Here is a 22,897-nt window from a genome sequence, read left to right as displayed (position 1 = left end):
TGTAAGAATTTCCATATATTCTATATGTGAATTCTTGCTGGATATCTTTCTAGGTAGGTAGGTAAGTGGACATACAGATTTTCTCTTGTCTATGCTTACCTTTTCTATTTCAAAATTCTGTATTTGGAATAGGTGTTCTTATTTTGATAAAGTCTGATAACCCTTTTTTATAAAGTTAATTCATTTTGTGTCCAGTTTGTGAGAGGATTGTCTAATAAATACCATTAATGTATTTGCCTATGTTTCCTTTGAGAGACTTTATTAATTTGCAAAACCATTTAGGTAATATTATCCACCCCAAATTGTTTTTCAGTACATATTCTAAAGTAGGAAAACTGGTTAGTTTCTTTCACATATATAAAATTTCTGTAGAAAGGCATGGGTTAAGTTGGCTCATAGGTCAACCTGGCCAGTGGCCTGTTTCAGTATACCTCATGAGCTAAGAATAATTTTCATTTATTTATATTTTAAAGAGTATATATTTTTTTAAAGTCAAATATGTGACAGAGACTATGTGTGACCTAAAAGCGTAATGTATTTACCAGCTGGCAAACTGTGTACCAACAAATATCTTGCAGATTCCTGTACCAGCATTATTTACTAAAAATTATCTCTTTTCTCATTTGAGATACAATGGTGTTTGTTGTTAAAGAAGTGACTATATTTTGTGCTTCAAATCTGCATTATTTATTTTATTACATCAGCCCGTTTCTCTACTAATGTGTTGATAGAATGTCTTCTTAATTACTGAGGTTTTACATTAAACCTTGAATTCTGGTAGTCTAAATCTTCCAACTTTATTCATCTTCACTGAGGTCAACTTAGGTTAAGATTTCTTTAAATTTATAGATGACTTGGTGAAAAGGAACATGTTAATATAGAACTCTCAATTATGAACATGGTGTCTTCCTTCTATCTACCCTAGTCTTTTTTTTATTTCTCTCAACAGAGTAAAAATCTTAGACAAATTTCATTCGAGTATTTCCTAGAATTTTAAGTAGTTATGTAATTTTAGATAGTGTTTATTTTTTTTTATTTTGATTTACAATTGTTTCTTGCTACTATAGAAAAATAAAATTTATTTTTATGTATTTACCTAATATCCAGAAACCTTTCTAAATATGCTTCTTATTCCCAATAATTTATTTCTATATTATTTTTGCATTTTTCACATATATAATCATATCATCTGCAAATAATGTCAGTTATATTTCTCATCAAACTTTTCCTTTATTTCTTTTCCTTGCTTAATTCCATTAGGTTGAAACTCCAGTGAAATACTGATGGAGGTGATAATAATGTCCATACTTTACTTTGCAATGATAAAAGCATTTAGTGTTTTATAATTAATTGTGATATTAGTTTGTAGAGTTTTTATAGACTATAAGATAAAGGAAGTTCCATTCTATTTTCAATTGGCTAAAATCCTAGAGTAGTCTCAGCCAGCAAGTAAATGAGGTCTTGATCCCATTACCATAAGAACTGGATTCTACCTATAACGTGTAGCTTAGAAGTGGACCTCAAGCTCCAGATGGAAAAAGCCCCCAGTCAACACTCTGATTTTACCCTTGTAACACTCTGAGTACAAGACCCAGCTAAGTTGACTGGACTTCTGACCCATGGATCTCTGGGATGATAAATGCATGATATTGCAAGCTTCTATATCTGTGATCATTCTTTAAACAATAGAAAACTAATTAAAGTGCTGACTTTTATTATTAATTCATTGTATTCATCAATTATGATAAATATGTCTTTGCCCCTCTTTGTGATTATGTGGTCATATATATAAATTTCAATATTTAAAGCTATCTTTGCATTCTAGAGATAAATCTCATTTGACAAAACATAGTATTCTTTTAATATTTTTCTCAGTGCAGTATTTTGTTTGCAATTCTGTGCTCCTAAGAAATATCAACTTGTAATTTTCCTCTTTTGCACTGTCCTTTTCAAGTTTGATATTGGTGTTATGCTGGTTCATAAAAAGAGTCAGGGACTCTTCCTTATTTTCTGTTGCTCTAGATATAAAATTGGTTTTATTTGTTTCCAGATGTATGGAAAAATTTGCCAGTAAAGTATGTTGAGTCTGAGTTTATTTACATGATTGTTAGATAGAATGGAGTCTTATTTTACATCAACCCATAATTGTTAATGCTTTCTATTTTAATTTCGTAAAATTTTGATACGTTGTTTTCCAAAGAATTTAGTGAGCAATTTTATTTATATTTTCAAAGAGATCATCATAACTGTTTCATAATATCTTCTTATTATCTACTTACTATTTATGAGTATATAGTAGTACTTTTTTCCATCTCTGGGTTAATTTGATTTCTCTCTGTTTCGTTTTTAGTTTTCCTAAGAATTTAATCTTTTCAAAGAATCAACCCTATTTTGTTGATTTTCTGTATTACATGTCTGCTTTCTTTCTCATGAATGTCTATTCTTAACTTTATTATGTCTTTCATTCTATCTTGAATTTGTTTTAGCTTATAAAATCAATATTTAAATCTCTTTTTTAAAAATACACCAATGTGAATATTTCTTCTTTTCTAACACACACATATTTCTATTAAATTTCATAATGCTTTAGCTAAATAACAAAGTTTGACATGGCATGCTCTGTAAAATTTCAATATTTTAATTAATCAAACTTGCCTTATAGCCTAGCACATGGTCAATATTGGCAAATATTTAAAGTACACTTTAAGAGAAAAACTCTGTTGAGGTTTCTGTTTACATAAAATATCTAATTATTTTTCCAATCTTCTATATCTTTATTTAGATATTAGTTGCTTTTTCTATGAGAGACTGAGTGTGTTAAAATATTGTATCTATTTCACTTTTGTTCTGTAAGTTTTGATTTGTAATTTTTGAAACTGTTATTTCAGCTTTTGTTTCTAAATGTTTTAATTTTGATTTTATGTTGAAGAAAACTGTCACCAGATATAAAATTCTAGGAAGACAGGTATAACTTCATCATCATTATCATCATCATTGTCATTGATGTACTTCAGCCTGGTCATATTGTTTGTTTGTTTTTTTTTTCCTGTTGAAATGTCCCTTATCATTTCTAAGGTTTTGTTGTTGTTGTTGTTGTTGTTGTTTAAAGATTGAACTCAGGGCCATGGACCACTGAGCCACATCCTCAGCCCTATGTTGTATTTTATTTAGAGACAGAGTTTCACTGAGTCACTTAGGGCCTAGCTTTTGCTGAGGCTGGCTTTGAACTTGCAATCCTCCTGCTTCAGCTTCCCGAGCTGCTGGGATTACAGGTTAAGGTTGCTTTTTGAAAGGTAAAGCATTATATTTTTTAAATTGGGATATTTTAAATTTTTACTCTTTATCTTTATTTTGAAATATTTGATTGAGACATTTTGGAGCACAATTTTCTTTACTTCTCTTGCTTGGAGTTTATGGAGCTTCTTGAATCCTTTGTGTGATATCTTTGGTTTTAAAAAAAAACTTTGCTAGTAGGGATTCAAATATTAATTCTGTCTCCTTCTTTGTATTGTCCTTCTGGGACTATAATTATATGCCATTTTAAAGAATTTGATTGCGTCCAACCTATATTTTCACATTGTTCTGGATTTATTTTGTTCTTCATTGTATTACATTTTCTTCTGTTTAATATAGTATGGTTATATCTCATTGAACCTTATTTAGGAGCATTAATTCTCTCTGCTATTTAACCCATACTATGGAACATGACATTCACAAATTCAAGAATTCATTTAAATTTAATTAATTAATTAATTAATTTTGGTACCAAGAATTGAACCCAGGAGTGCTTAACCTCTGAATCACATCCCCAGCCCTTTTTAACTTTTGAGACAGGATCTCACTAAATTACTTAAGTCCTCCCTAATTGCTGAGGCTGGTTTTCAACTCGCAATCTTCCTACCTTAGCCCCCTGAGTCACTGTAGATTACTGGCATGCGCCACTGACAAAGAATTTATTTGATTTAATTTTTTATTGATCAACGTCTCTATCTTTTCATTTATATTTCCCTTAATTTTTTATTATGTTATTATTTTAAAGCCCACATCAAAACATCACAAATATCATCTATTACTTTTGATTGTTTTTAATCTTCAACATTGGTCACATTTTTCTTCTTCATTTGTCTCATAATTTTAAAATTTATACTAGAATATTTATGACAGCTTAAAGACTGCTTTTAAATTATTATTATTATTATTATTATTATTATTATTAATGAAAAGAAGGCTAGCATTTTCTTCCAGGTACATATTTCAAGGGATAAATCACCATATCTGTATCATCAGGAATTCAATGAGGTTAGGACAGGAGAGAAGCTTTTGTCCATAGTTGGTTTTAAATGTTTTATAAGTATGTTTTTTTCTAGGTTCTTCCGGTAAATCTGTTCCCAGGCTCTGAGATGCTGCAGGAGATTTCTCCCTGCCTTTCCATTCCTTCTCCTTAGCTCCTCACTCTATTCTCTCAGTAAATAGTCTATGGGAAGAAATGGCTGTGTGTTTGGGGTTCCTCTGGATTCCCATCCAGCTGGATTTTCTTTCTCTTAGAAGTTTTCTCAGCCTGTTACAAACCCAATTCTCAGCTTAAGCCCCGACCTACTAAACTCTCCCAAGACAGAAAAACTCCAGATTCATATCTCTCATTTCTTTTAAAACACAAGTTTGGAAAACTATGCTGTTATTATCTTCCTATTTAGTGGAATTTATAGCTTGTTGTTATTTATTATATTTTATTCAGCAATAGAAACCATCCAATTATTGTATTATAATAAAAAGCCTATTTTGTAGGTCTATTTGTAAATATTTTGAAACATTTGTGTATAAGTGGGAAAATAAAACTTGCCTGAGTTTCTTAGTGCTCTTGCAAAAAGTCCTAGAATCATGACAAACAAAATGTATATAATATAAAAATAAGGAATGTTTGCTTTCACTTGTCTTAGAAATATTTACTCTCTGCATGCCAGGGGAATTAAATCTAGAGCCATTTGTCTAGTTAACTAATCTGATCTGAAGAGATATTGAAACTCCTTATCTCCTCTAGAGAGCTAAAGTGAGCACAAACAAGGTCCTAAATTAAGCCCCAAGGTGCCAGAAGTACTGGAACATTATCTCCCTCAGTATTTACATGTCAGAAGGGAGGAAACCCAGTATTTGCACACATTATCTGGAGTTTATCTAGCTCTCAGAAAGACATATTTATGTTTCTAAAGGTGAGGGTGAGAACACAGGATCCTTTCCATCACATCTTAATAGAATAAACGTTTTGTTCTTTTACTTTGGGAAAGGAGGAAACTATCTTTCTTCAGTATACAACTGGAGATAATCCATTGTTCTCTGTCCCTCAGTTACAGGACACATACTGCTAGCTTCATATAGTACTTTCATCGGCTCTCATCACATCACTTACATGACTATTGTGTGGGTACCCACAATGCAATGCTGTGATGCTCTTCTTCCTACTGATCTGGTTCTACTATCAATTACAAATGCTTTGCTTCTGATCCAGGTGTTCTGTGTGTGTGTGTGTGTGTGTGTGTGTGTGTGTGTACATGTAGGATAACATCTCAGACATTTTACAACTTTTTTATACAACAGTTCTATAAAACTTAAAGATTTCATATTTTCATTAAATCACTCTTAAGTTTTACAATAAACTAAGATTACATTAATGAATGGACTAACTTTTCCCAAGTGCACAAAACTATTCACTCACTCAATGACTATTGTTCATATTCTCACTGTGTGTCACCCTAATTTTGCCCTTGGGATACATTGCTGAATTAGGCAAACATGCCCCTAATCCAAGATGAGTATACATGAGTATACAGTGTAATAGAGGAAGAATCCAGCCAAAATGTGCGATGTAAAAACTTATTGCAAATTTCTGTCTGATTTTTATATTCCTGCAACTTACATTCAACAATTTACCCAAAAGAATCACAGCAGAAGGAAATCCTGCTTTCACCCCATGAAGTAAAGTTTTCTTTGAAAAATGCTTGATAAATAGTACTTCAGAATTGATAGTAGCCACAAAAAAATGATTGAAAAGGGCGGTGTGTAGGTATGTAATATATAAATCACAGTGAGCATGAACACAGATGTGTAGTGGCGGGTGGGGTACATATACAACACCTATAGGGTCTGGTTAGAAATTGTCAGACGATACATTAGTCAAATATTGTATCTTTTTTATAATCATTTATATTAACCATTAGACATTAATTGTTATCTACTAAAAGTTTTATTTTAGTGAGAAAAATATTTTTAAAATCTCAGTTTTTGTTTAAAGAATCTTTATACTTAAAACATAATAACTTTATATATCAACCAGACAATTGTAAGGTATGGTCACATACTTAAGGGATTAATTATAGAAATTACTTTATTATGAAATCTACCAAGTTATTCTGGTGAGTATGCATACTGATACCTAGTGTTTTGTAAGCTACAACACACTTTGTACTGTGTATTACAAGTTGTTAGAGAATTACACTTGCAGCTATTGACAAGTAACATTACTTAGACTTTATACTATTTCTGCAATGAAAGTAAATAAAGACTTGAGAAAATTGTCCAAATTCATAATTAAATGAATGCTTGCAGTATCACATTCCAATATTTTTCAAGTTACTTCTTACCTATATTTTATGCTATTTTTGAGGCTAGAGATTGGTTATTCCTTAATAAAAATATAAGTGTGTGTTATAATTAGCAAAATATTTTTTTAACTTCTAGAAAATATATATGGATATATCGTACTATATACTATATATGATATAATATAAAAAATCAAGTTGATTGGCATATGCATATGCATATATGAAAAAGCTTAAGCATTATTTTAACATATATTACAATGAACAAAGAATTGTCCTAATGATTTTCAATTTGAAAACAAAATATTGATTCTTCTTGTACGATTTGAAATAAGAAGAGTTGAGGAAAACCCTCATTATAGTGTAGATGACTGCAGTGAACTTTGTGCTAGAGAAGACTCCAAAGTTATGAAAAACAGAACAGAGATTAGGCTGTGACTATATAATACAAAGCAGAGAGCAGAGGGACCCAACAGTCTACACTTCACAGCAGAAATTCAATTAATAAAAGTTACATACCCAAAATTTTTCTTTCTTCTGTTGTGCTCCTCTCAGTATGCCCCATCTACAAATAATAATAATAGGCATTAGTGTTGTTATGAATGTTTTCTTTGTATGCAGTTTATTGTCATTTAACTTTCATTTGCCCCACTCTGTTTTAAATGAAGATGTTATCATTGCCTTATGGAAAGTCTTTGTATAACTTTCCTCTTTATTATAACATCATTTATGTGCACATAGAAGATTCATCTATATCCAAATACTTTGAAATATAATTCATTGACCAAAAGAGAGATGTCCTAAGGCAATGGGGTACAGTGATTTTCAAGTACTTAAATATTGCCCCCTCTCTATCTAGCCCTCTGAAATGCTATCCTAAAAGAAATAAACAAAAAGAAATCTTCAACACTACTGATGAAAATCATAATGGAAATGTAGATAATTGTAGATTAGGAACTTTATATAAAATATTTATATTCATGTATTCTTTAATTAACTGGTAATATGCCAAATTTATATATCCATCAGTATATATGTGTGACTATTGAAACTTATGTTTCCAGTATTAATTCATTTCCTTTTTGTTTTTTCCAGGTACTGGGAATTGAACTTGGGTGCTTTACCACTGATCCTTTTTATTTTGAAAAAGTGTTTTTTGCTAAGCTGGCTCAACTTGGGATCCTTCTGCATTAACTTCCCAAGTTACTGGGATGTACCTTCCCTTCATGCCTGACAGTACTGGTCCATTGTCAGTGTAGCATATAACAGTTCATAAGGAACCTAAACTTTTAATATTTAATTCTATTAACAGAGTTAATGGACATTTGTCCAAAATCACATAGTAGGAAATGTTGGGCCAGGAACCCAATGTTCTTGTTAACATATTATATTGCTCTTTTCCTTATGTAATCTCCAACTGCAGTATGTCCTAAACAACACTGGTTTTAATAGAGAAAGCACATTGAGTACCACTTTCATGGAGTTTGAAGTATTGTGAGAATATAATTAATTCTGCCATTTGTCATCTCATTACCTATTCTTAATATCCCAAATCCCATCATCAGAGTTCCTTTGCACTAAACTATGACCCACCATTACACTACAACCATTCCTAGGGAAAATAAACAAGGAGAGAAATGAATTACAGTAGATGGGGTAGAGAGTGAAGATGGGAGGGGAGGGGAGGGGGGATAGTAGAGGATAGGAAAGGTAGCAGAATACAACAGTTACTAATAGGGCATTATGTAAAAATGTGGATGTGTAACCGATGTGATTATGCAATCTGTATTTGGGGTAAAATTGGGAGTTCATAACCAACTTGAATCTAATGTATGAAATATGATATGTCAAGAGCTTTGTAATGTTTTGAACAACCAATAAAAAAAGAGATACACTTAAAATGTATTTTTCAATATGTCAGTTTGCTGAAGTATGTCTTTGATGGAATTTGGAATAGAAAGATGGTATTATAGCAAAAAGTTACTTTCTAAAGATGACAGGAGGTCTTCTGAATCCTTTATCATAAAAGCAAAATAGACAAAAAAGTGATAGGATGGGAAAACTCTAAAGACAAACTTTGCACAAATTTCTTTTGTCTTGTTTCTGATACAGAGTGGTAACTGCACTGATCACATTTCTTTTTGTGCTTTACTACACTGTTCAAAATGTTCTGGGCAGCTTGTGTAAGTCGGGTTTGGTTCAATTTTCAAAACCAATTCATAGTTTTATAAGTGATTTACATTTTTGCAACTTTTCTTTAAAAACTCATTACCACTGGAAAAAAATTGATCAATCATAATATAAGTGCCCCCAAATGTTCAAAGCCCATTGCCTATTTGAATTAGTAGACCACATCTGAAATCTTCAATTACTTATTTTCTATTTATTTATAAAACAACTTTCAATATAATTTCCAAGATCTTTACTAGTCAAACTTTCTTTTCAGATGATCTGGATGATCTTTCCAGGTGATCTCATACAAAGCCATTTGCATAAAATATAAAATCCAAGGCTAAATCAGAACCATCTACAGAATCATTCAGTGCTGAGATTATACACACAGGGCAGAGACCTCATATTATCTGAGATTCCAACAAAAACGGTAAGAAGTTATGGAAAGTCCTGCTTAAACCACTATGAAGACTCCTACTAAGAAAGATCTCTCAATTAAGAAACAGCTATCCAAGCAAGACAAGCTTGGCCCAGTTATGAAGCCTTGGTCTAAAGGGAAGAATAGCAACTGAGACTCCAATTTCTTGTCTATCACTCAGAGCTGTCCAAGCTCAGCTCCCACATTGGACTTGACTAAGGTAGGACTTGGGAAAGGACTCAAAGACTTGTCATTAGAAAATAAAAGAGCTATTTCACTAAATACTGTATTTTGTGGAACACTTTTAATAACACTCAAATAAAGGATAAACCAAAAGTGATCAATGTTTCTTTCCCTCCTTGTAAGACTGTTCAAACTTCTTGAACTCTAGTGTACCGAGAGTGAAGTACAAGAGGACAAAATAGTATTTAATAGAGGAAAGAGGAAAAAAAATGAACAAGAAAAATATACCATAGAATAAGTGCTGCATTTACAAATATAACCATTTGATATAATCCCAGGGACCCTAAAAAATATTGAGATAATATTTAAGGGATGAAGAGTCACAATATCATATGGGCTTAAGATTCAGCAACATGAAAACCAGACATAATTCCTCTATCAACAAATTAAACAAAACATTTCATCACAAAGGGGAAGAAGTATTTTGTAACATACTTGTGTAATTTTTTTTTAATTTTAGGATTAATAAATAAGTTCTATGTGAAATAAATTGTCTTAGTTCAGGGGCTTTTAAGAAATATGAACTTCTTTCCACATGCCAACATATTCATTATGTTTCCATATAATTCATTGTGATTATCTAAAAATATTTTTGATGATGTAAAATACTGCAATAATTCCTATCTTACAAATCTATCAACTCTTTTCCAGAAGCATGTTTATTATAACTTTAAAGTGCTTATAAAACTAATTTATTTTTAAAATAATTTTTATTTTTAAAACTTTTTATTCATGCATATAATTTATGCAAAATAGTGAGTTTTGTTATGTCATATTTGTGCATGCCTATGACAATTTGGGCAATTCTATTCCCCAGTATTTCCCCCTTTCTCTCTCCTCCTGCCTCTCCAATTTTCTTGCTCTATTCTACTGGTTTTCCTTCTATTTTCACAAAATCCCTCCACTTTTTTTTTCTCTCTAGCTTTCATCAACAAAAGAAAACATACACACTTCTCTGAGTCTTGCTTATTTCCCTTAACATAATGCTCTCAAGTTCTGTCCATTTCCCTGAAAATCACATAATCTTGTTTTTTTATGGCAGAATAATAATTCTTTTTTATACATACCACGTTTTCTTTAACCATTCATCTGTTGATGAACACCTATATGGGTTCCATAATTTGATTATTATGGATATTGTTGCTATAACATGGGAATGCATATATTTCAAAATAATTCTTCAATTCTTTTGGATAGATTCTGAGGAGTGTATAGCATACAGTACTTTCATTTTTTTTTTGTTTTTAAAATAATCACCATACCACTTTCCATAGGAGCTGTAATAATTTACATCCCAATGACCATGTGGGTTCCCTTTTTCTTGTATTCTCACCAGCATTTATTGAACAATACACTCATTTTAAACTAAGAAAGAACATCAGGATTCAGATTATTATAAACCTTTTCAAAATGGACAACAAAATAAGTTAGTCAAATATTCAACTAGAAGTGAGAGAAGAAAAGGAAAGTAAGGCAGTTGAATGAATTTAATAGTTTTAGAGATTTGCTTGTAAAAGAAACATTTAAAAAAAAGAGTGTTAACCATTATGCAAAATTCAAATAGGAAAAACATACCACAAACAGAAAAAAATATCACTATAGAAGACATTGTTCAGTTCACCTATGTTATAGTATCTGGGTGAAATGACAAGCAAGATCCATTCATCACAGAGTTTAACATTTGCACTACGACCCTCGACTATCACTTCTGTCTCTCATCTTCTGAAGACAGTTCCTAAGATGGTAAACAAGTATCTCAGAATTACATTGGGGTGTTGTAAAGAAATAAACCTGTGGATGGTTTTCTAAATATCCCATGCTCTGAAAGACTAGGAAAAGTCACTTTGTCCTAAATGATTTCCTTTTGGTATTATAGAAAAATTTATGTGGTTCAAACCTTTATTCAAATATGGTTGACTAGTGCAAAACAAGATTGCTTATTCACTTTAGAAGAAAATTTATATTTTCTTAATCTGTGGAAAACATTTTTTCTTAATATACTTATGTATGTTTCTGAATTGTGGACTTTTACTGACATTTATACCATTGGGCTGAAAATTCTAGAAATACACATATATTTCCCCAATCTCCACTTTTAAATCAATGACTATCTTTGTGGACATAATTTTTTTTGTTACATTTATATTCGATATAAAAAATAACTATTTCTCTTTATATATACCTACTAATTTTAAGAATTGTATACAAACGAGTTCAGATAGACTAGCACCTTATTTGACTGAGATTATTTCCATAACCTTGCTAAGTAGGTTCACAAGCTTGAGAGATCTTAACACTGACTTTTCTTGCCTGAAGGGAATCCAATTAATTTGAATTTTATACTATTTTTTTAAATTTTTTCTACCTCATCAAGTTCAATGTTTTCAACTATTCAAGATTTATTAATATATCCTTTCTCTCAAAATTGAGGAACGCTTTGGGAAAAGCTGGTTTTGAAAAAAATCTGGGCAGGTCTTAGCCCATGTACCACATTCCAGGAGTGTCTTCTGGCCCTCTTTTCCCCCTGCACTTAGATGCAGGTACATCACCTCAGTGCCTGTGTCCATCAGGTTTTATCTTGCTCCTCACTTTTGAATACCTAAAAAACAGAATTCTATTTTATAATATGAAAAGCCTTTAAGGAAAGACTTTTCCTTGAAGTTCCTCAAGTAAAGCCTTACAGTACCTAAAAAGAATGATATAAGGTTTTGTATTTCTAAGGTTATTGATGTTTTTATGCCCATTCCCTTTAAAAGAGACATTTTTAGACAACAACATTAAGTGATACTAAACTTCTTAAAATCCCATTTTAAGCTATGTCTAGATAGTAAAATGATCAGAACAGAATAATTAATTGGGGTGAGATTTTAAAAGATAGATTTTTCTCCCCTTTGATTTTTGTAGATTTTACCATTGAGGCCCATATACCCGGTGATAGTAAGATTAAACATAAGAGATAGCTGAAGATAAAATTTTATTGAAATAATATTTACATTCCCATACATATCCCTTAGAAGGGAACACAGAATGTCTTATGAATTTTATCCATTAATTTCTGCCTTTATTCAACAAAGTATAATTTATTCCAGAAAAGATACATATTTTCCCTTCAAGAAGCAGAGTATCTCATGAGAGTGATGCTGGGAAATAGAAAATAAACACAAATACAAATAATTAGAATTCACACAAGCATGTTTTATAAATGTCCACAGGTGTAGATGAATATACGAACTGTGCTGATGGCAAAGATAACTTCCTTCACAGATCTGAGTAGAAGCTTTTTGGATTGAAATGGGAGTGTAGAATTTGAGGAATGATAGGTGCAAAGTCATAAGAGAGGCATGCAAAACCCCATCTCAGAATGTTTTAGGAGCAGCACTTGGTCCTGTGTGGAGCAACAATGGCAGAAGCAGGAAGTGAAGTGAGAAGAGCTGTGTAACTCAACTGGAAAGAACATCCAGGGCCACCAAGCTCAGAGCTTACAATCTTGTGAGTAAGAGTCACCCAGCTATGGGATGGAACACAATCCAGAAGTGCTTTGAGAAGGGCAACTCTGGTATTAGTGTGAAGCATGGATTTGGGGAAGGGGAGAATAGAAGCAAAGGAGGAATATGTAGTTCAAGCAAAAAGTAAAGAAGTTCTGCTTAAGACTATAAAACCCTTATAGCAAATATTGTTTATTCTTTTGACAGCTTTATTCCCAACACTAGAATAGTGACTCTCAACATTTGACTCTAAATAGATATTGAACTGGTAAATTAAAGTATGTTGGCAATGTGAATGAAGAAAAAGCCAAACATTTAAGAAATACTTAGGAAATAAAAGTGATGGAATTTGTTGATTAGTTTACATGGGCAAGAAAGGAGAAGAAAGCATCAAGGGCTACCCAAAGTTTCAAGGTGAAATTAGTAGGTCTGTCTAATGTGCAGTAGTTGAGGTGAACTTTACCTTGCACAGAGACATGTTCCTGACAATCAGGATGTCTTAACATTGCCAAAGACTGAAATTAAAAATTTGCTTCACCTTCTGTTGAGTTCTTTCTAGTGGTGGTGGTTTTACATATTAACCTTTAAATGGAGGCATTTCAGGATCACTGACAAGGAATTCAGCTAAGGGAATTCATCAAAGAACCAAGGAAAGTTGACTGTTAAAAGAAATTCAGAAAGAGACATTCTGCACAGTGAAAAATTCTTTTGTAATGAGAATAATTATTTTTTCCAACTTATGTATCAAAATCACATTGCTTAAGTATTGAGATCCTTACAGTAAATCTCACATCCAAGAATCTGAAGTTGTAAGAATAAGGGAAAAAAAGTTTTATTTTATTTCTACAGTAGGTATATCACTTTGTAGCAGAATCACCCAGACAAAACTGTTGCAATGTCTCTGAAAATATGCTATTTCTGGGGTCCTAGCACATGCCCAATAGACTTGAAAACAAGAATTTCAATTTATGTTTTCTTTGTAGGCCAATTCTGTATTAGCAAATATAGACTCAAACAGATAAACACAAAGTCTATAGATAATGTACACATAAAGAAAATTTATGTAGTAGAGTCTAACTGAACAGGAAATTTTGGAGTAAATAGGGAAGAAATACACCAGAGAGCTTGATGTCAAACCGCAACACTTTTTATTAAGGAAATTAATGTTACATAGGAAATAAGTATAAAGAGACAGGCTTTGGGTCAATAACAATAATATAATACTCTGGACATAATATTTTGCTTTCAGAGGTAAGACTGAAGATAGAATCTCAGCTCCCTGTGCATAAAGATTTTAAAGATAACTGCAGTAAGAATGAGGCAGAGATATTCAGTCTTTTATTTCCTTATGAATATTCTACCAGAGATGCTTAGAAACTTCATTTTAAAAGCTGTTCATGCCTAGTGAGTGTGGCAGTGTTGAAAATGATAAGGAGCTATCAAAAAGTGATAATTAATGCTAGATCAAAGATGAATGGAAATAGACTTCACAGGAAAGAAAAGAGAAATGAGAGCATTCCTTGCACCCCAAAATTTATTTTCTACTTAAGTAAAACATAAATCAAACCAAAGTTCACTAACTCTAAGATTGAGTTCATTTATTGGTATGTTCTGCCAAGAAAATACAAATTCTATCATAGATTTGAGAAGCAGATGTAGATTTTGGAAAGATTGTTTTTGCATAAAATATTGCAAGTTATTATGTATATCTAATATTAATTAATCATCCAACCAACACTCTGGAGTGCCTACATATTAAATGTTCTGCCATATCTAATACATCAAGAAGCAAAAACTTCACGTTTCATATCATCTGTAATTTGTCCTATCAAAAGAAATATAGAGAAAATTGATGAAAGGTGATACCTTAAGTATCACCTTAAGTGGTACCTTACCAAGAGAATCATTAAAGAAGCACTTCAGCCTTTTGATGTTAGGAATATTAATTACGTTTTTTATATTCTTATAGAATTGTAGCACTGGAAGGAGACTCAGAGATCATGGTATACTCCAGGAAATGTTCAATAGAATAAATCACAATTAATGATAATTAACTAGGGTAATGTCTTCTGAAGAGCTTCTGTAATGCAGAACTTTAGCCCGTTTATATTAGGACTAGACATGGCTCAAAGAATCTTAGCACTAGAAGGAGGCTCAGAGGTTATAGTGTACTCTGTGATTTGGCTAACTATGGCTTACAGCCTATATCTGGCCCAATGTCTAGCTTTCCTAAATAATATTTTATGGAATCTATCCTCATTCATTTAAATATTATGTCTGATGATGGCATAATTGAATACAGTAAGACCATATAACCCACACAATTAATCTGACTGTAATCTAATTTTTTTATTTCACAGAAGAGGGAATGAGGCCCCAAAAGAGTAGTACCATTCCAAGACTGTGTGGTCAAATGGCTAAATTCTCACAGGTGTCTGAGAAGCAAGTAATAGCACAGCAATCAAAAGTAGGAACTGAGGAAGGAAGGAAAGAGTGAAAACATTTCTGGCTATAATAAGGAAGAAAAGTACAATGGGTTTTCAATAATTTGTAGAAAATGACTCTGAGAAATGAGGACACATCTAACATGAGCATGAAATAGTGTAAGGAGTTGGCCTCATGAACTCATAGAGAAGTGATAAGAGTTTGGAAGGAAGAGGGTTGCAGTTGGTCATAGGAAGATAAAGCTGGTGATATGGTGAGAGGCTGGGGCTACAAATAGAATCATATTATCTAAGATCATGAAAGAGACAGGTGTTGTGGCTCAGTGGTAGAGCACTTGCCTAGCATATGTGAGACACTGGGTTCAATCCTCAGCACCACATAGAAGTAAATAAATAAAATAAAGTTATATAAAAAAGATCATGAGAAATTACATCGAATTTCCCAAAGAAAAAATTTCCTCCTATAGTCACATTTTTCTTTTCATTATTGTCCTTACCTATCTACCTACATTCTCATAGTAAGCTAGACAATAAATACATAAATAAATGATAAATTGAAAAAAATGTAAAAGAATATCATATCATAGATAAGTCCTCATTAATACAATAATTAAAATCACTTCTATTTTGTACTTTTAAAAATAATCTTGAATGAAAATAGAAGTACTAAAGAAAAAACATGGAGAAAGCATGAATTCAAATTTTTTTTAAGTGTATAATGAGCAGCCTATGATGTGACAGATTTACTATCCCATCTAATTCTCACCACAAGGCAGTGAGGAAAGCATTATGATATCAATGGAACTGCTGAGAAAACTGAGATGTAGAGAGTAAGTAACCTCCCAGGGATCACCCAGAGAGGACACAACTACATTTAAATCTGAGCTTGACTCCAGTTCCCTCCTATTTTCTGCTGTATAGCATTTCTTCACAATCAAGATTAGTCAGCTCTTAACCTGGAGCAAAAAGATCTCTCTCTCTCTCTCTCTCTCTCTCTCTCTCTCTCTCTCTCTCTCTCACTGTCTCTCTCTCTCTCTCTCTCTCTCTCTCTCTCTCTCTCTCTCTCTCTCTCTCACACACACACACACACACACACAGTTTTGTAAACCATATTTTTCTAAGAATGACTTTTATAACACTCCTACCATACCTTTCCCTAAATTAAAATAAACCTTTTTCCTTTTGCAATGGTTGCTTTTTTGTTTAGTTGTGTTGTACCGTGTCAAAGACAGTTAGTTCATAGTAATAGGGGTGACAGAGTAGAACACAGCTGGTCCTTGTTAGAGATAACAAATCAGTGAAAGAACAAAGTCAAACAAGAGAAAACAAGTGGAACATAAACTGTCCTGTCAATTTGATTCAGTACTGACAGACAAGAGAGGATTCAATCATCACTCAAATACAACAAAAATAAAACCCATTTATCAGTTCAATGTCCCACTCCACATCTACTTTCATGTCAGTACCTTCACATCAAAAGATCCCAGCAGCCCTAGGGGACCTCCCAATGACTTCTCTAGGTGACTGACTGATAGCTGCATCAAGTCAATGGGTCATAGTTTATTTTCTTTTATATCATTTATTAAGGCTCTTCATATTATTCACCTCTGTATTTCTAGCACCTAACAATACCTAACATCATTGCTCAATAAAATTTATTAAAAGTTTGAGTTGAAAATCAATGTGAGAAGTATCTACGTGAATTAAATGATCACATCTTTTTTCACCCTCCACGAAGGTTCAAATATTTTTGGAAGCCATTCAACATAATAGCCAAAAAATTTTCTTAGCCTTTATATAATTATAACAATAGTTTTTTTTTCCTTCCCCTTCCATCAAGTAAGATCAATACACACAATATGGAAATATGTGAGTGTCAAAAAAACCCATATAAAAAATTGAATTTTTCAGGATTTAAGGTATAAATAAAGTAATTTTCATATACAGTTATAACAACACATACAAATTCAAAGGTTTAGTAAGAAGAGCTGTCATTTTTCTTTATTTTTCTGCAGACTTCCATGTCAGCAGGCTCAAAGAACATTTTCCAGTTCCTTTTTTACTTGGCTTCTCAGTATGATTACACACTACTAACCGTTCCTACTTTTTCAGAACACTTTTTCTCCCAGGAGTGAGTAACATAAAATCATCTGGTTTTCTTCTTTCCCTGACTGGCCATTTCTCCTCAGTTCGCTTTGTCAGCTACATACACTTTCTTCACTTGACCTCTAGATGTAGGGTTTCTTCAAGCTTTGGTCCTGAACTCTCCCTTTATATTTCCATGTTCTTTCCCATGGGCCATCCTCCACTTCCACAACTTTACTGCCATCGAAATGCTGACCATTTTTCAGTGGTTTGGCTTTGGTTGCTAAAAGTTCAATGTTTTTTACTCCAAAGAATATACATAGTTGTTTACCTGATATTTTCATTTGGATACCTCCCCAAATCTCAAACTCAATATATCTAAATTAAACTCTTGGTTCTCCTTCTATATTTATGATCTCCATATCAATAAATGACACATCTGTTGTGCAACTTGCTGTGCATGAACAATACTTGAGAAAAACAGAATTACATGCATACTTCTTGATTACTGTAAAGACAATCTATCTTGAATCAAGAATGAACACACAGTTGAGGATTAAACCTTGGAAACATCCAACTTAAAGGGGAAAAGAACAATTACTCTTCTATTCCAATTGGTGAGTTCTAGAAGTTTTGGGCAATTTAATAAGCCTAAAGAAAAGATTATTTTTAATGTTTTAACATGTACAATAGCATATTTCTGCATATAACAATACTCAAATTTATTTTTCTTTTCTCAATTTACTCTCAATATGGTCTTTTGATTAGCTAAAACTAAAGGCTTTAAATTTTTCTTCTGTGAATCACTGCATGTGGGAAGATAAATAACCAAGCAAATGAAGAGAAATTGTGTTAGGTGACCTGCTTACAACCTGTTTGCCAACCCAAGAACTCATGATTCACATCTGAATCTTAGCAATATTGTATATTGCAAAAGTTCTTGAATTTATGGGATATCTTGTAAATTATGAAAATAAGAACTTTAAATTCAATAAAGTCAAAGATCGACTTTGTTACTTTTTTACATCATACAATAATAATCATTATTTTAAATATATATATCTACATAAAATTTACATTTCATTTAATATACTATTTTATATAGGTTTCAAATGCATGATGCAAAAATACAAAACTTCAAATAAAACAAATATATTTCAAACCAGTTTTCTCTCAAGAATGTTTAGTAAGGGAGCTTAATTAGCTATGCATACCTCCCATTAGGAAGAAAAGTGTAGGAAAGTACTAAGTATGTGCAGTTGAAAGACACCACAGTACTCAAATTAAATGTTTTGCATTGTCTATACTAATCATCACACATTCATTTGCATTTGCTAAATAAGCATAGTAAAAGTGTTCATTCAGCTGTCTTAGACTTCCTTGTGCATCATAAACATCTAATTAAAACATCTGCTCAAATTTTACCAATTTGCCAGTGGTTAAACATAGCATAGCAGGGAAATGCAGGCTTAGTATTAAGTTATTATTCAAAAAGACAGAGGGGGAAAATGATGAATGGGGAAGAACAAGTGTTGGCCCTAATAAACTGTGTCAGATAATTGTGTAATCACCCTTATTAATGCCTTCTGCTCCCTGAATCCTTGAGATTTATGTCTGTAGAAAATGTGGGGAAATACATCATCGGAACTTCAGTTATAAAGTATTAGTTTGATGCTATTTTAGGGGGCAAGTATTTTTATAGATAGATACATGGATGATGACAGATGGATGATGAAGATAGATATGATGGATCAATCAATCAAAGGTTTATGGTAACAAAGTAGTATGACAACATGATTAGGAACCTAATGTAGACAATCATGGCTTTCAGTCACGCAATAAGGCCGTCTCCTCATCCTGTAAAATATTACTTACTTATTATTGCCTGATTATTTTTCTCATAAATATTTTAAAAAACAACACCAATAAGAAAAGGATATTAAATAAAATCAAAAAGACTAGAATTACTACAGCCTCTAGCCCAATTATTTTTCTATTTTCTCTAAATCCCTAAATCCTCTCCTTTTATACCTTATTAAGCTTTCTGTCATTTTAGTAGCACATCAACTTCTGTGTCCTAGCCACTTTTTTTCTGACTCTTTAAGGCAGCCAGCTAGAAAACCATCAGTATTGGATGAACTCAATTCCCTGTCTTTTCATGTCCAGCTGCACAGTTGGCCCCACTGCAGAAAGCACACACCAGAGGGCAGAGTGGCACTGCTGCCACTGCATGGCAGGCCTTGGGGTTCCTCTGGTCTCCTCCCTCTCCTGAACATCTAGATGGCCACTGAAAATCCTCTTTATTTCAGCAAAATTCTGACAAAGCATACCTCTCACCACCTCTTCCTTCTACAGGTAACCTCAGCTTTTACTTCCTGGATAGATAAATGACACAATGTGATAGGAATCTTCATCAATATACCTCATCCTAAATGCTAAGACTTTGTCATCTAACCTCACCTTCTATCCCAGTACAGAAGAGTCACCACATAGTCCCTTACAGGGTCCATTTCTACACATACTCTTTGAATTCCAACCCTTACAGCCTTGCAGATTTCAAAGAAATCTCACACTGACTACTTTTCTTTCTATTATTCTTTTCTGTAACTTTCCTGGCCTCTGCTACTCTGTCTTCTGCACACATCATTTTGTGGTCCATCATTAAATACTGGATTTTCTCATGACTTGATCTCAACTATGATTCTGTTTAATCTCATCCATCTTTAAACCTTATATCCCCTGGCCTTGAGATCAAATGTATCTATCTGCTTGTTCTGTCATTCACTTGTGTTTGGAATGGGGGTGCTGGGAATCTAAACCAAGACTTCATGCGTGCTAGGTAGGAGCTTTACCACTGAACTACATCCCCAGTCCTCATCTCATGTCTCAAAGTAATCCTCAAGTCATCAGGCCCAATAGTGCACTCCTTCCCTATCACCTTGTATGTGGACACCACTCCTCATCCAATTTATGAAACTATGATTCTAAGGGTGAACCATCTTAGACTCTTCCCTTATCATGCTCCATTATAGCCTCACATGATGTCCACTAGCTTTTCTTCTTAACTATTTCTTGCTCTATCCATATGTCCCAAACTTTTTCACCATTTTACTCAGCCCAAAATATTATTAGTTATTTAGGGTATCAAAAGTTACCTCTTTTTATTACACTTTTTATAGTCGGAGTAATATTTTTAAAATGCAATAAAGTTCAAGCCACCTTCCTACTTAAAAAGTTTAATAACTTCCTGTTATTCCTTAGATTATTAATCAAATACTTAATATCCTTCACTGAAATCTTTATAATGGCCTCCAAATTTTTGCCTCCTGAGTTTCAGCAAACACAAACTTGTTCACAAAATGTCTACATTATAGTCTCAGGGCCTTGAAACCATCTGTTCCCTTTGTTTTTATGCAATTCATAAAATCTCAGCTCAAACTTTATTTCTTTTTATCTTTCCTTTATAAAAGGTCTCATAATTTCACATTTTTATGTGTTTTTATTTAGTGTCTAGTACTCAGCATTGTACCAGGAACACTGTGGATTAGCTTTTAATATTTGTTGGGCATACAAAAAAGAATGACTTAGAAATCATTCCATTATGCCCAATTTGAAGTCATATAATGGATTTATATCAAAGTTTACATAAATTTCTGATTCACATTTTGATGATTCACTTAAACCAGATTTCTTCACAGTAATTATTGGAAACATAACCAATTTATATCATTTTGCAACAGTATTTTTTAATGTATTTGCTGGGGGTATTTGATTCAAATTTTTTTTAAAACTGTAATCATTATCCAAATTATACTTGGAAATATTTCTTTGTTATTCTTTGGCTTTTCTAACATTTGTTTACCTTCTGGCCTACACCTCACAATAGTTGGTCTCCTCTCTCCTTGAGTAACTATTCAGTATTCATATGTAAAATAGATGAACATCAAAAAAAGTTAATATTTTAGAAATACACATAAATTTCAGTATAAGGACTTTGGCCATTATAAAATAACATAGTTTTCAAGTTACACATCTCGGAAAATTGGGAATGGAATCACCATTTGACCCAGGTATCTCTCTCCTCAGTTTATACGCAAAGGACTGAAAAACAGCATACTACAGGGACACAGCCACATCAATGTTTACAGCAGCATAATTCACAACAGCTAAACTGTGGAACCAATCTAGATGCCCTTCAATAGATGAATAAATAAAAAAATGTGGCATATATACACAGTGGATTATTACTCAGCAATAAAAGAGAATAAAATCATGGCATTTTCAGGTAAATGAATGGAGTTAGAGAAGTGAAGTTAGCCAATCCCAAAAAACCAAATGCCAAATGTTTTCTTTGATATAAGGAGGCTGATTCATAGTGGGATACAGAGCAGGAACATGGGAGGAATAGAGGAACTCTAGATAGGGCAGAGGAGTGGGAGGGGATTGGAGGGGGTATAAGGTTAGAAATGATGGTGGAATGTGATGATCATTATTACCCAAAGTACAGGTATGAAGACATTAATTGGTGTGAATATACTTTGTATACAACCAGAGATATGAAAAATTGTGGTCTACATGTGTAATAAGAATTGTAATGCATTTTGCTGTCATCTACATGTGTAATAAGAATTGTAATGTATTTCGCTGTCATGTATAAATTTTTTAAAAATAAAAAAAAATACACATCAATCAGTAGCATATAAATTTGATTACGACCAGGATGTTTGTCTATTTTATTCATGGACTTACCCCAGTCCCTAAAACAATACCTGACACACACATACATACTCAATACTTACTGAATAAAACATTATTTAACATGATGAAAATAGTCTTTAAATTATTTTATTTTTCTTTCTTAGTGACATGTGGAGTAATTTTCAACTCTATTCCATGAGCAGGGATCACAATATAAAGAAAAGTCAATGTTTATCCCAATTACATCCCTTAATATTCTAAAATTTTGACCTGCTGAATTTACTCATTTGAATTCCAGCAGGGATTCTTGAGAATCATATGCAAAACAAAAGGAACTTATGCAATACTTTATCAACTTCAGACTTGGTGGTTAAGTAAAACTCAGAATGTTGGATGGACAGGAACATAGAATAGATTGTGATGGGCATAAAGATGTAGGATATGATCATAATATAGGGAATAGCAGTTTTGATGAGCTTTTCAAATGTTGATTATAAAACAAATTTTTTCATGTCTTACAATTAAAACAGTTTAATAAATAATATTTTCTTCATATTAGTGTATAAAAGTCTCAAAATATGTGGGTTTTTATTCAATTAAATGCTTCTATAAATATAGCATCTATAATTAGGATGGACAGAGGTTTTGGAGAAAAGGGAAAGGATGGCAATAAGGAGTAAGCCAGGAATTACAAGTTTGCATCCTGTGCAGTTTACCCCCATCCTGTGCTTTACGGATGTGGGAATATATACCCAGAGC

General features: G+C 32.5%; 1 protein-coding gene across 1 annotated transcript in view; it reads right to left on the bottom strand.

Annotated features, from left to right (window-relative positions):
- Positions 1 to 22,897, bottom strand: part of LOC144253099 (tubulointerstitial nephritis antigen-like) — a 78,588-nt gene that overhangs the window by 2,747 nt on the left and 52,944 nt on the right. The window contains exon 10 of the mRNA XM_077795009.1: positions 7,113 to 7,158. Coding sequence (XP_077651135.1) covers positions 7,113 to 7,158 — 46 coding nt within the window. The remainder of the gene's footprint in view (positions 1 to 7,112; positions 7,159 to 22,897) is intronic.

The sequence above is a fragment of the Urocitellus parryii genome, unplaced genomic scaffold, assembly GCF_045843805.1.
Source record: "Urocitellus parryii isolate mUroPar1 unplaced genomic scaffold, mUroPar1.hap1 Scaffold_92, whole genome shotgun sequence".
Classification (NCBI taxonomy): domain Eukaryota; kingdom Metazoa; phylum Chordata; class Mammalia; order Rodentia; family Sciuridae; genus Urocitellus; species Urocitellus parryii.
This window is presented reverse-complemented; position numbering and strand designations above follow the sequence as displayed.